This window comes from Budorcas taxicolor, chromosome 9 (genome assembly GCF_023091745.1).
Source record: "Budorcas taxicolor isolate Tak-1 chromosome 9, Takin1.1, whole genome shotgun sequence".
NCBI classification, from domain to species: Eukaryota; Metazoa; Chordata; class Mammalia; order Artiodactyla; family Bovidae; genus Budorcas; species Budorcas taxicolor.
In genome coordinates, this window is record NC_068918.1 from 32246606 (window position 1) to 32261286 (window position 14681).

Consider the following 14681-nt stretch of genomic DNA (forward strand, 5'->3'; position numbering starts at 1 on the left):
AGTGGTAAAGAACCCGCCTGCCAATGGAGGAGACATAAGAGGCGTGGGTTCAATCCCTGGGTTGGGAAGATCCCCTGGAGAGGGCATGGCAACCCATTCCAGGCAGTATTCTTGTCTGGAGAATCCCATGGACACAGGAGCCTGGTGGGCTACAGTCCATAGGTTTGCAAAGAGTCAGACACGACTGAAGCAATTCATCAATCAAATTATTATTCAAAGAAATGCAATCAGCATAAAAAATAAAGCAGCATTTTCTTAGCAATTGTAACAAATTTATCCAATATCCAGGATTGTTGGAAGCATTTGCAACATGCTTTCTTGCTCTTTCAGTAGAAGCACGCAGGGTACAATTTTCCTGGAAAATTATAGGGCATATATATATCCAAAAGGTTTTTTTAATGTCTATTGTTTGTCCAAAGACCCCCAACTTCTAGTAATTTATTCTAAGGAGAAATACGGAGAGATTTTTCTGTTCAAGATGTTTCTAATCCGAAAAAAGAAGAAAAAAAAGTTCTGGGAAGAAGTTTTTTAAATATACGAATTTGAAAAATTAATGCATGATTTTGGCTAAAATATAATAGTAATTCTTCTGTTTATGGTATCAATACCATATGCATCATTTAATACCAAATGCATCATTTAAATACATTTCATGTGATAACTTCCCACTTGGAGGTAAGGAAGAGAAGGTGTTTTCCCCGCAAATGAAAGTATCTTCATTCTTTTTTTAAATTGAGGTATGCTGTGCTGTGCTTAGTCACAGTCATGTCCGATTCTGTGACCCCATGGACTGTAGCCCGCCAGGCTCCTCTGTCCATGGGGATTCTCCAGGCAAGAATACTGGAGTAGGTTGCCATGCCCTCCTCCAGTGGATCTTCCCAACCCAGGGACTGAACCCAGGTGTCCCACATTGCAGGCAGATTCTTTACCATCTGAGCCACCAGGGAAGCCCAAATTGAGATATAAATGATATACAATATTAGTTTCAGATATACAACATAAAACTAAAATCAGGAAAGAATGAGGAGACAATACTACAGAGAGTACAGAAATGTAAAGGCCTATAAGGGAATTCTATGAATAATTGTAGGCCAGTTATGGTAGGCAGAATAATGGTTCCTTTCTCCCCAAATTAGTCTTTGGGCTTCCCATGTGGCTCAGCTGGTGAAGAATCCACTTGCAATGTGGGATGGGTTTGATCCCTGGGCTGGAAGATCCCTTGGAGAAGGGAAAGGCTACGCACTCCAGCATTCTGGCCTGGAGAATTCCATGGACTGTATAGTCCATGGGGCCACAAAGATTCAGACACGACTGAGCAACTTTCACTATCACTATCACTATACAGCACAATGATTCGATATTTGTATATATTGTGAAATGATCAGCACAATAAGTCTAGTTAACATTTGTCACCATACAGAAAGTGTTACAGAATTTTTTCTCTTGTAATGAAAAATTTTAAGATCTGAAACGAATCACCAGTCCAGGTTCGATGCATGATACTGGATGTTTGGGGCTGATGCACTGGGACGACCCAGAGGGATGGTACGGGGAGGGAGAGGGGAAGAGGGTTCAGGATGGGGAACATGTGTATACCTGTGGTGGATTCATGTTAATGTATGGCAAAACCAATACAATATTGTAAAGTAATTAACCTCCAATTAAAATAAATAAGTTTATATTAAAAAAAGAAAAAAAAAGATGTGTTCTCTTAGCAATTTTCAAATAGGTAATGTAGTACTATCAACTATCACCACCATGCTGTACACTACATCTCCATGACCTATTTATTTTATAATTGAAAGTATATACCTTTTGATATCCTTCAACCATTTTGCTCACCTCCCATCCTCCACCCCCCGACCTCTGGCAGCCACCAATTTACAATGTGTATCTATAAATTTGTGTATTTTTTAAAAAATCTTCATTCTGATTCTTAAAGTCATATGCACTCATTGTTTTAAAATAACCAGAAAGTACAAATACAAAAATGATACAAAATAATTTGCATTATAAAAATTATAAAATGCACAAATGTACAGTACAATACAACATAATACAAAAGTCATAACCTATTTCTTAGATGGGCAGCATTATGATAAACTCTAAGGATACACATGGGAAGGGGTCAGATGAATCCCTTCCTTCATGCTATATCTAATATATTGGGGGGAAATAAATATTTAAAGGACAGTTTGTGTTTTGATCTGGGAGGTACAAAGTATTGACTTGGCCAAAAATTTCATTCGTCCATTTTTTTCTGTAAGATGTTACAGAAAAAGCTGAATGAACTTTTTGGCAAAATCTCAATACTAGAAGAAGAACTCATGGCAGAAGGGCAGGACCTAACCTAGTGAGGAAGGCCATGTGTCTGTAATTATTTCTAAACTGAAACTATAATATTGAGTAAGAATCAGACCCTCAGCGCTGGAAGAGAGACAGGAGCTGGGACAGTGTTATAGGATGAGGAAATAGTCTGTGTTAAGCCCCAGAGGAAAGAAAGAGCATAGTGAGTTCTAGGTACTGAATGCAGGATTAGAAGATGGAGGAGTTTGTAGGGAGATGGAGTAGGAGGGGTAGAATAGTGCCAGAACTTTAGGGATAAGCAGAGGTTGAATCAAGAAAGATCTTATCAGCCACACTAAAGAGCTTATACCACATCATGAAGGAGTGGGCAGCCAGTGAAAGGTTTTAAGCCCAAGAGTAAAAATGCTACTACTTCCCTTTAAGAAAGATCATTCAGACTGAAGTGCAGAGGAAAAACTGAGAAGCAGATTGTAGTAGAGCAGGCAAGAGATGGTGGCCTAACCCAGGGTAGTGACTGTGGGAATGGACAGAAGTGAGTGAATTAATCTAGGAGGACAGGGAGAGAGAAGTCAGAAGCAATGCCCACATCTTTAGTTTGATATGGTTGGTGGCCACATAAATAATAAGGCTGGTCGTGTAATCAGATTAGGGAGAAGCTCCTCACTTAGAATATGCTGCTGCCAAGATCATCCATGATCTCCTGACCAAAGCCAGTGGTGACTATTACATCTTCATTGAATTAACCTAGAAGCAATATTTCTCATCATTTCTTTCTTCTTGCTCCTTTCTTCCTTTGTCTTCTGGGCCTTCACACTATTAAAGCTCATTCTGCTTCTACACTCCACATTTCTAATCACTAGAGTTGGAGGATCCCAGAGCTCACTCCTTGAGTACTCTTCTCTATCTGCCCTCATTTCTTGAGAGACTTCTCCAACCCAGTGGCTCTAAATACTTTCTAAATGCTGGCAATTCTTAAATTCATATTACTATTCCAGACCTTTTCCCTGAATTTCACACTTGTATAATCAACTGCTACTAAATATATCCAATTGGATGTCTGATAGCCAGTTCAGATTTAAAACTTCTGACCCGGGACTTCCCTGGTGGCTAAGACTCCACACTTCCAGTGTAGGGGGCCTGAATTTGATCCCTGGTCAGGGAACTAGAGTTTTGCCAAGAGAACGCATTGGTCATAGCAAACACCCTCTTCCAACAACACAAGAGAAGACTCCACACGTGGACATCACCAGATGACCAACACCAAAATCAAATTGATTATATTCTTTGCAGCTGAATATGGAGAAGCTCTATACAGTCAGCAAAAATAAGACCGGGAGCAGACTGTGGCTCAGATCATGAACTCCTTATTGCCAAATTCAGACTTAAATTGAAGAAAGTGGGGAAAACCACTAAACCATTCAGGTATGACCTAAATCAAATCCCTTATGATTATACAGTGGAAGTGAGAAATAGATTTAAGGGACTAGATCTGATAGAGTGCCTGATGAACTATAGACGGAGGTTCATGACATCGTGCAGGAGACAGGGATCAAGACCATCCCCATGGAAAAGAAATGCAAAAACACAAAATGGCTGTCTGAGGAGGGCTTACAAATAGCTGTGAAAAGAAGAGAAGTGAAAAGCAAAGGAGAAAAGAAAAGATATACCCATTTGAATGCAGAGTTCCAAAGAATAGCAAGGAGACTTAAGAAAGCCTTCCTCAGTGATCAATGCAAAGAAATAGAGGAAAACAATAGAATGAGAAAGACTAGAGATCTCTTCAAGAAAATTAGAGATACCAAGGGAACATTTCATGCAAAGATGGGCTCAGTAAAGGACAGAAATGGTATGGACCTGACAGAAGCAGAAGATATTAAGAAGAGGTGGCAAGAATACACAGAAGAACTATACAAAAAAGATCTTCATGACCAAAATAATCACGATGGTGTGATCACTCACCTTGAGCCAGATATCCTGGAATGTGAAGTCAAGTGGGCCTTAGGAAGCATCACTACGAACAAAGCTAGTGGAGGTGATGGAATCCCAGTCGAGTTATTTCAATTCCTGGAAGATGATGCTGTGAAATTACTGCACTCAATATGTCAGCAAATTTGGAAAACTCAGTAGTGGCCACAGGAGTGGAAAAGGTCAGTTTTCATTCCAATCCCAAAGAAAGGCAATGCCAAAGAATGCTCAAAGTACCGCACAATTGCACTCATCTCACATGCTAACCAAGTAATGCTCAAAATTCTCCAAGCCAGGCTTCAATAGTACATGAACCCTGAACTTCCAGATGTTCAAGCTGGATTGAGAAAAGGCAGAGAAACCAGAGATCAAATTGCCAACATCTGCTGGATCATTGAAAAAGCAAGAGAGTTCCAGAAAAACATCTACTTCTGCTTTATTGACTATGCCAAAGCCTTTGACTCTGAGGATATCAACAAACTCTGGAAAAATTTTAAGAGATGGGAATACCAGACCACCTGATCTGCCTTCTGAGAAATCTGTATGCAGGTCAGGAATCAACAGTTAGAACTGGACATGGAACAACAGACTGGTTCCATATAGGAAAAGGAGTACGTCAAGGCTGTACATTGTCACCCTGCTTATTTAACTTATATGCAGAGTACATCATGAGAAACGCTGGGCTGGAAGAAGCACAAGCTGGAATCAAGATTGCCAGGAGAAATATCCATAACCTCAAATATGCAGATGACACCACCCTTATGGCAGAAAGTGAAGAGGAACTAAAAAGCCTCTTGATGAAAGTGAAAGAGGAGAGTGAAAAAGTTGGCTTAAAGCTCAACATTCAGAAAATGAATATCATGGCATCTGGTCCCATCACTTCATGGGAAATAGATGGGGAAACAGTGGAACAGTGGCTGACTTATTTTGGGGGGCTCCAAAATCATTGCATGGTGATTGCAGTCATGAAATTAAAAGACCCTTACTCCTTGAAAGGAAATTGTGACCAACCTAGACAGCATATTTAAAAGCAGAAACATTACTTTGTCAACAAAGGTAGGTCTAGTCAAGGCTATGGTTTTTCCAGTGGTCATGTATGGATGTGAGAGCTGGACTATAAAGAAAGCTGAGCGCCAAAGAATTGATGCTTTTAAACTGTGATGTTGGAGAAGACTCTTGAGAGTCCCTTGGACTGCAAGGAGATCCAACCAGTCCATTCTAAAGGAGATCAGTCCTGGGTGTTCATTGGAAGGACTGATGTTGAAGCTGAAACTCCAATACTTTGGCCATGTAATTCAAAGAGCTGACTCATTGGAGAAGACCCTGATGCTGGGAAATATTGAGGGCAGGAGGAGAAGGGGATGACAGATGATGAAATGGTTGGATGGCATCACTGACTCAATGCACATGAGTTTGGGTGAACTCTGGGAGTTGGTGATGGACAGGGAGGCCTGGTGTGCTGCAGTTCCTTGGGTCACAAAGAGTCAGACATGACTGAGTGACTGAACTGAACTGACCAGGGAACTAGATCCTACATGCCACAACTAAGAGTTAGAATGCAGGATCCCACATGCTGCAAGGAAGACTGAAGATCCCACGTGCCACAACTAAGACCCAGCACAGCCAAATAAATAAACAAAAGTATTTTCAAAAAATTCTGGTCCACCATCACCACCACCTTGCCCCAAATACACTCCTCCCACAGATTTCCCCTCTCAGTAAATGCCACATCTGTCCTTCCAACTGCCCTTTTTCTCACATCCAACAACCAACCTGTCAGCATACACAGCAGGCTTTTTCTTCTTCAAAATACACTCAGAATTTGACTACTTTTTACAACCTGGGATGTACCTTTTTCCTCAAGGGAAAGGGCAGAAGTTCCAACAGGCCTGGTTGAAATTCACCAAGATTGTTAAGGCCCCAGCTGGCATTGGCACCCTGGTACTTCTGCCTACAGTTCATTGGCTAGAACAAGTTACATGGAGAAGCTCAATACCAATGAACTAAGTATTCTCACATAAACTAGGGCATTAACAAGGGCAAGGAGGAAAGGATGAATTGTGAACAAATAATACAGTCTACCATAGATTACGATATACCATCAAGACCTTGTCTATCTTACCATCTCTCATCTCAGACTGTGTTTCATAGTCTTCTACATAGTATATTAGTTTCTTAGTCCTTCCACAACAAAGTACTGCAAACTAGGTATTTTACAATCACAGATATTTATTACAGTTCTAGAGGCTAGAAGTCTAATATCGAGGTGTTGGCAGAGCTTCACTCCATTCAAAGCCTCTAAGTGGGGATCCATCGTTGCCTCTTCCAGCTTCTGGTAACACCAGGCACCACTTGGCTTGTGGTAGCTAATGCTAACATCTGCTTCCATTTTTACATGGCTGCCTTCTTCCCTCTGCCTGAAGACATCCCACAGTGTTAGACCTCAAAGGCCATGACTATCTGACGACCAAAGGGCAGATTCTAGTGGGTTGAATTGTTTCCCCCAAAAAATATAATATTGAGGAGCTAAACTTCAATACCTATAAGTGTGACCTTATTTGGAAATAGGATCTTTTCAGATGTAATTGAGTTAAGATGAGGCCACAGTGAATTAGGATGGGCCCTAATCCAACATGGCTGGCATCCTTTTAAGAGATTTATGAACGCAGGAAGAAGATGGCTCACAATGGAGGCAGAGATGGGAGTGATGCGACTACAAGCCAAGCAACACTGAAAATTGCCCGCTTCTACCAGAAGCCGGGAAGAACAAGGGAATACTCTGCTCATGAGCACGTGACTTTTTCAAAATATTTGAAATGTTCAAATGCCAATGTATTAAAAAGACTCATTCTTTAAATTTAGACGGTTGTGGATCGACTTAAATATCTGAACCTAAAAAGAGCAGCTGTTATAACCAAACTTCAGAGTACAGAGGAAGATATTAACGACACAATGGAAAATGTAAGATACTTTTAACTGTCTACCCTTTCCCTCTATGTTGTGCCCTTAATTTGTATCCTTTCAAGGTTTAAAAGCATCTCAGAATACCTTTTATAAAAATAGATTTGATTTTTCAGAAGCTATAATATTGGCACAATATCCTTGTAAACACTAAACAAAAGTTTTGAAACAAAGAAAGAGGAGGAGAGGAGGGCGCTAGCGAAGGAGAGGGCTAGTGGAGGGTAGCTTCACAAGGAGAAGCCAAATGGGCTTAATCTTTCTCCTCTTTTGGTTCAGCCACCCAAAGGTAAGCATCCAGTCTTTTGGCTGAGGTCTTCTGAAGAAGCAGCAGCTAAGTGAAGTGGGGTGCAGCCCTGGCCACTAGAACCTCCTCTTAAAGATTCTCAGCCAATCCTGTCTTCTGCTCTCCATTCCTGCTCTTCAGAGGTGCCTGCTGTCAGGTCCTGAGCCTTTCTGGAACTGTGCAGTGACTTGACTTGCTTCTTCTTGTCCTCAACCCATCCTCCATCACCCTCCCTGCCACCACAGACACTGAGCTTTCACTTTCCTCTGACCTCAGTTACCACTAGTCCACCTGCTTATTAGTTTACAGAAGTATGTAGCAGCAACTGCCCAGCTGTCAGCTCTTCTGGTCTATTCTCCCCTGTTTCTCTGTGCATTTCTCATGAAATGAACTCTGCTGTGATTTCCGCAAGGTTTTAGGAAATCAGCAAACCCAAATGCGTGTGTTCGGTCTGTTGTTTAACCAGAAGCAGTCCTGATCGTTTTTCAGGCTGTGATATCAAATTCATTTGGAAGCTCATCTTCTCATTGCCCCAACAGATACATGGCCCAGAGACTTGAGACGGGAGCATGGTCGGCTATCCAAACACTTTCCCCAAGTTTGGACAGGAAATAGGGATGGTGAGGAAAAAGCAGCTGCTTGCTGACTTAACTGTGTACCAAGGGAAAGGCTACCCACTCCAGTAATCTGGTCTGGAGAATTCCAAGGACTGTATAATCTGGGGGGTTGCAAAGAGTCAGACACAACAGAGTGACTTTCACTTTCAGTCCCTAGCTCATTGTCTGTTGATTCATGGAGAAGGGTACCCAGTGTACCCACTGACAAAGTTCTCAGTCTCCTGCAGCTCGTGTAAGCATTGACAGTTTCCTTCAAGTTTAGCTTCTTGCAGCCTACAACTGGGGACATCCATGCAGGATCCCCACAACCAGCATTCCTCTTTGCTGTCTGATGCTGCAACAGTAGTTCTTAACTTCTTTGGAGGTGATGAATGGAAGATTACTGAGGGAGACTTTATATTTAAGAAAAATGAAAGAGCTAAGTCAGTACAAATGTGCCTATGGCATCTTACTATTTTAAAACTTAGGTAAATTAACTAAAGTAACTATTTTAAAACCTTTTCAATAAGAATTTTTCAGACTTTCCTGAAATAGATAGTAGAAAACCCTTTATCCACCTTATGCTCATTTTACCCTACAAGAGAAAATACTTGGTAAAATTTAAACAAGGTCTTAAAACAGAAATGAAAACTGTTTATCTAAGTAAATGTTGGATAGTGCTGCTGCTGCTGCTAAGTCGCTTCAGTTGTGCCCAACTCTGTGCGACCCCATAGACAGCAGCCCACCAGGCTCCCCCATCCCTGGGATTCTCCAGGCAAGAACACTGGAGTGGGTCGCCATTTCCCTTCTCCAAAGCATGAAAGTGCAGATGGCTGCAATTAAGAAAAAAAAAAATCCTGCCTTAATTATTTCTTAAATAGTAGAGCATGGTCAAATAGCAAATGAAATAATAATGTAAATTTCAGCAAAACTTATGCCCACATGTTTAATGTTTGTTATTAACAGGATGAGCTGTTCCGTACTCTTGCATCTTATAAACTTATTGCACCAAGATATAGATGGCAGAGAAGCAGATGGGGACGTACATGTCCTGTGACTTTAAAAGAAGGTAACATTTTTCAAGGATTGCCAGATTTTTCTGTGAGGTAGGTAAGATTTTCAGAATTTAATTTTAAAACTTGCCCATACTTCTTTTCAGTTGTTTATGATAATGACATATTTTTAGTTTTCTAGGTAAAATGTACTGTCTTTCATCAGAAGAAGCATTAAAAACATTTCTATTGAACCCACGTCCCTATCTTCTTCCACCTATGCCAGCACCACCATTTAAAGTATTCATATTTGGACCTCAGTCTTCAGGGAAAACAACACTTAGCAATTTGCTTGCAAAACATTACAAAGGAAAGGTAACTACTTAGCTGATTTAATTTGCATTTCCCTATGACTAATGAGGTCCAACATTTTTTATATGTTATTCATGTATTCTCTTTTAGAAGTATTTGTTCAAGCTTCTTGCTCATTCTTAAATTTTTTGCCTCATTATTGGCAGGAGTTCCTTATGTTGTATATATACAAATTTTTTGTTATAGACATTATAAACATCTACTATTCTGCTTTGCCTTTTCACTTCTTAAATGAAAAATATACCATAATATATTCATTTAAAGTAAGTCATTAAGTCCTGCCTAACTAAAGAAGATGGGAATTAGGCTTCACCTTCTGAAAAAAAGAGTATTAAAGGATTTGTGGATATGTTTTAAAATCATCACAGTATGTGTCAGACAAAAGAATTATAATTTTAAAATGTAAAGCATTTTTACAAATCAGTATTTAAAAGCCTCAGTAGAAAAAGATAGCAAACAGGCAATTCATGAAATAATTGATTCAAATAGCCATTACACATGAGAAAAGGATTATAATCAGGGAGAGGCCAAAACACCCAGAAATATATTATGTCAACCTCACTGTTGAAAAATCACCCAATACTGATGTGTGGCTAAGATTAGGAAAGTACATTCTCATACATTGCTGGTTAGAGTGTAACCATTCTGGATAGCTATTGGACATATCTATAAAAGTCTAAAATCTATGCATAGCCTTTGAACTATAGATTTTTCTTGAAGAAACTGTCAAAGATATATACATAGCCATAGCGTAGTTTATAATAGCAAAATCATGTATATCTGAATATGTATTATTGGTACTTTAAGTTGTAATATTTTTATCTAATATAATACTTACATCCATTAAAAATGATAGGGCATACATTCATGCATATTTAATGAATCTAGAAGAATGGTACTGATGAACCTATTTGCAGGGCAGGAATAGAGATGCAGACATAAAGACAAGACTCTGGACACAGCAGGGAAAGCAGAGGGTGGGACAAATTGAGAGAGCAGCCGTGAAACATGTACATTACCGTATGGAAACTAGTAGCTAATGGGAAGTTCTGTATAACACAGGGAGCTCAGTGTCGTTCTCTGTGACAATCTAGAGGGGCAGGATGGGGTGGGGGTGGTAAGGAGGTTCAAGAGGGAGGGGACATATGTATACTCAATGGCTGATTCACATAGTTGTGTGGTGAAAGTCAATACAATATTGTATTAATAAAGCAATTATTCCCCAGTTAAAAATAAAATTTTAAAAAAATCAGTGGATTAATTTAACTGTGTGAATTGGATGGTATATCTCAATAAAGCTGTATTTTTAAGTTAAAAAACGATGGTATGAAAAAAGTGATGGTGTGTATGTATTTTTATTGGCATAAAATAAAACAATACAAGCATATTGAAGGAAAAACAAAATGGAATCTAGAAGTATGAAAATATTATTTAAACTTAAAAGGCATATATAGAAATCTAACATCCCAATATTCAGTATTAAATACAGTATCTACCGAAGGACTTATATTCAAAAATATGTAGAATTCTAACCTAGTTTTTTAAAAGTTGAACATATGCTTAAAAACATATGGGTAAATGAACTACCAATACACTCAAAAAATTGTTAGTGATTAAGCATAGTTAACGGAGAAGACAATGGCACCCCACTCCAGTACTCTTGCCTGGAAAATCCCATGGACGAAGGAGCCTGGAAGGCTGCAGTTCATGGGGTCGCTAAGAGTCAGACACAACTGAGTGAATTTACTTTCACTTTTCACTTTCATGCATTGGAGAAGGAAATGGCAACCCACTCCAGCGTTCTTGCCTGGAGGATCCCAGGGACGGGGAAGCCTGGTGGGCTGCTGTCTATGGGGTCGCACAGAGTCAGATACGATTGAAGCGACTTAGCAGCAGAGCAGCAGCAGAGATAGTTAAATTCACAATACAATGAGATTTCTCACCAACTAGGGTGGCTAAAGTGTAAAAGATTCACAAAATCAAGTGCTAATGATGAGGTAGAATAACTGCAATTTTAATACTTTGCTGCTAGGAATATAAACTAGTTTCAACCACTCTGGAAACAGTTCAGTGGTTTAGTATAAAGTCAAACATACACTTATCATATGACCCAGTAATTCTACTCCTCACTGTTTATCCAACAGAAATGAAAACATAGGTCCACAAAAAGACTTTCTCGCAAGTGTTTATTGCTTCTTTATTTATAACAGCCCAAACTAGAAACAACCCAAACGTCCATGATGAATGAATTAAAAAACTATATATTCATACAATGATACTGCTCAAAAATACAAAGGAATAGATTACTGAGATATATAGTTATATTGTTGAATCTCAAAAACATTATGCTAAGGGAGAAAAGCTTGGGGAAGATTATATACTGTTTGATTCCATTTATATGAAATTCTAGAAAAGGCAAAACTTATCTGTATTTGATGGAAAACAAAGTGGTTGCTAAGGGCCAGGCACTGACTATAAAGAACAATGAGGAGACTTTAGGGGTGATAAAAATGTTCTATATTTTTATTGTCGTGGTTTTTATGTACATATTTGTAAAAACTCATCAAACTCTGCACTTAAAATGAGTGCCTTTTATTGTATGTAGACTGTAAATAAAATGTTGATGTTTAAAATATATATGTAATTTGAATACATATTACATGATCATACATATATAATATATATACTAGCTTTTAAAAATCAGTGAACTCTGAAAATAACATACCTCAAGCAGCATTAAGATTTTTGAGATACATAGGTATAGCTGTAGAAATAGATGTTGATGAACAATGTGCTTAGTTTTCAGAGTAACTTGTGCTTATATTGGTTTTCTCAAATATTCTTTGCAGGTAGTTGACTATGATAAAGTGATTCAACCACGTTTTGATAAAGCCCTTGAAATGTTAACCAGAAACACTATAGCTGAGGCCACTGAAGCAGCCATTAAAGTTGTCAAAGAGCGGCTTCTCTTAGAACTACAAGCTAAAAATGGTGAACTATTTTTTAAATGTGTGTTTTAACAGTAGTTAAGCCTGGCTACCTGAGGGCACAGTCTTGGTTGGTTTGTCTTAATATCCCTGGCATCTTGCACACTGCAGCCTCAGATAAGTGGTTGAAGAAATGAATATACATAAACCCAAATCATACACTGAGAAAACGATTCCAACTCTGGATTTCTAAGGAAAGGAATCATAAAGAGTTTTCAAACTTAGATTTCTTTTCTTTTATGGATCTGCTTCCTGGGCAGAATTTACGCCTTTATTTACACCAGGGGCAATGACAACAACACTTTGTCTGACTCATGGAGTTTGTGTTATTGCTGCTGCTGCTGTTGTTCTAGGCCTCTGAGTCCGCCTTGATTGTAAGTCAGTGTTTTTATTTGGGGGAATATTATTTTCAAATTCAAAATGTTACAAATGAAGAAGTCATCGATGAGGAGACAGAAGCACAAGAGGTTAAATGGCTTCCTGAAATTCATCCAGATGGTGGCATAGCTAAGACATGAACATCCTCTATTTGTCAGAATCTGCTATCAGGATTTCACTAACATTTTACATACACTGGAAAGCTTCCCATCATTTCCTATGCTTGAAACTATTTAAAGATCAAGGAAATTACTTCTTCTTACATGGCAATATAGAGCTTTTGCTAGGAAAGAACACAGGTTTTGCCTAATAAATCTGCCTCTCTTCTTTCTCATTAACCTATAATCAAGTAAGAAAGTACAACCTGGTGCCAGAGAGATTACAAAAAACAACCGCAAAAAGACCAGCATTGAAATAATATGCCATCCAAATGAGCATGGATCAGTGGTAAAGAATCCGCCTGGAATGCAGGAAATACAGGCGACACAGGTTCAGTCCCTGCGTTTGGAAGATGCCCTGGGATAGGAAACGGCAACAAACTCCAGTATTCTTGCCTGGGTAATCCCATGGACAGAGGAAACTGGTGGGCTACAGTCCATAGGGTCACAAAGAGTCAGACACAACTGAGCGACTGAGCACAGATAATAAAGAATGAATTTATGTGTTTACCATACTATCTTCAGAACTAAGACCGAAATTAAAAAATACTCTTGGACAATTAATAAATATGTGAGATATCTGGATATGTTGACCCAAACTTCTAAGATGGCTTGTCATTCAATTTCAAATAACAAAAATGAATAATTGATTCAAAAATGAATTTTTGAATTCAAAATTGAATATTTTGAAATGAACTCAAAATTCATTAAAAATGAATAATTTTTAAATTAAAAATGAATTCATGCAAAAATGAATAATTCTTTCAACAAACACTTGAGCACCTTCTTGTGTTAGATATTGTTCTAAACATTGAGCTACAGAGGTGAACAACACTTAAAGCTCCTGTCCTTGAGGTGAAAGTGAAGTGAAAGTGAAGTGAAAGTCGCCCAGTCGTGTCCGACTCTTTGCGACCCCATGGACAATCCATGGAATTCTCCAGGCCAGAACACTGGACTGGATAGCCTTTCCCTTGTTGTCTGTCCAGGGGATCTTCCCAATCCAGGGATCGAACCCAGGTCTCCCTCATTGCAGGCAAATTCTTTACCAGCTGAGCCACCAGGGAAGCGGTTGTGTGTGCCCAGTCCTGTCTGACTCTTTGCAACCCCATGGATTGTAGCCTGACAGGCTCCCCTGTCCATGGGATTTTCCAGGCAAGAATACTGGAGTGGGTTGCCATTCCCTTCTCCAGGAGACCTTCCCAACCCAGAGATCAAACCCAGGTTTCCTGCATTGCAGGAAGATTCTTTACCATCTGAGCCACCAGGGAAGCTTCCAGACAATAAGATTAACCCTTCTTAAAATTTTAAAAATTGGATTTATTTTTGGCCAGGGATTTTACTCCAACATATTTTTTAAGAAATTTTGTCAGTGGAGAGTATTGAGGCTTTTTAACATAGAAAGTGATATAATATAATAATACAAAAGATGGCAGCTAACATGGACCAGGCTTCCAGTGTGCCAAGACTTTTCTATGTTTCTTGTTGACACCCATTATCTTATTTGATGTTGCAACTATGTTTTTAGTTTAACGATCCTCATTTTGCCCAGTAATAATTGAGACAGGAAGATCAAATGATTCAAACTGAGACAGGGAAAGCAAATGATTCACAAAAGGCACATTGGCTCAGTTAGAACTCACATGCCCAAGGTGGTCTACCTGCCCCCCAGCTACCTTTTGCTG

At 39.1% G+C, this 14681-nt stretch overlaps 1 protein-coding gene across 1 annotated transcript in view; it reads left to right on the top strand.

Moving 5' to 3' along the window:
* AK9 (adenylate kinase 9) overlaps positions 1-14681 on the top strand; it is a 116095-nt gene that overhangs the window by 25179 nt on the left and 76235 nt on the right. Inside the window, exons 9-12 of the mRNA XM_052645952.1 lie at positions 7135-7233; positions 9079-9218; positions 9299-9479; positions 12326-12467. Of these exons, the coding sequence (XP_052501912.1) occupies positions 7135-7233; positions 9079-9218; positions 9299-9479; positions 12326-12467 (562 nt within the window). The remainder of the gene's footprint in view (positions 1-7134; positions 7234-9078; positions 9219-9298; positions 9480-12325; positions 12468-14681) is intronic.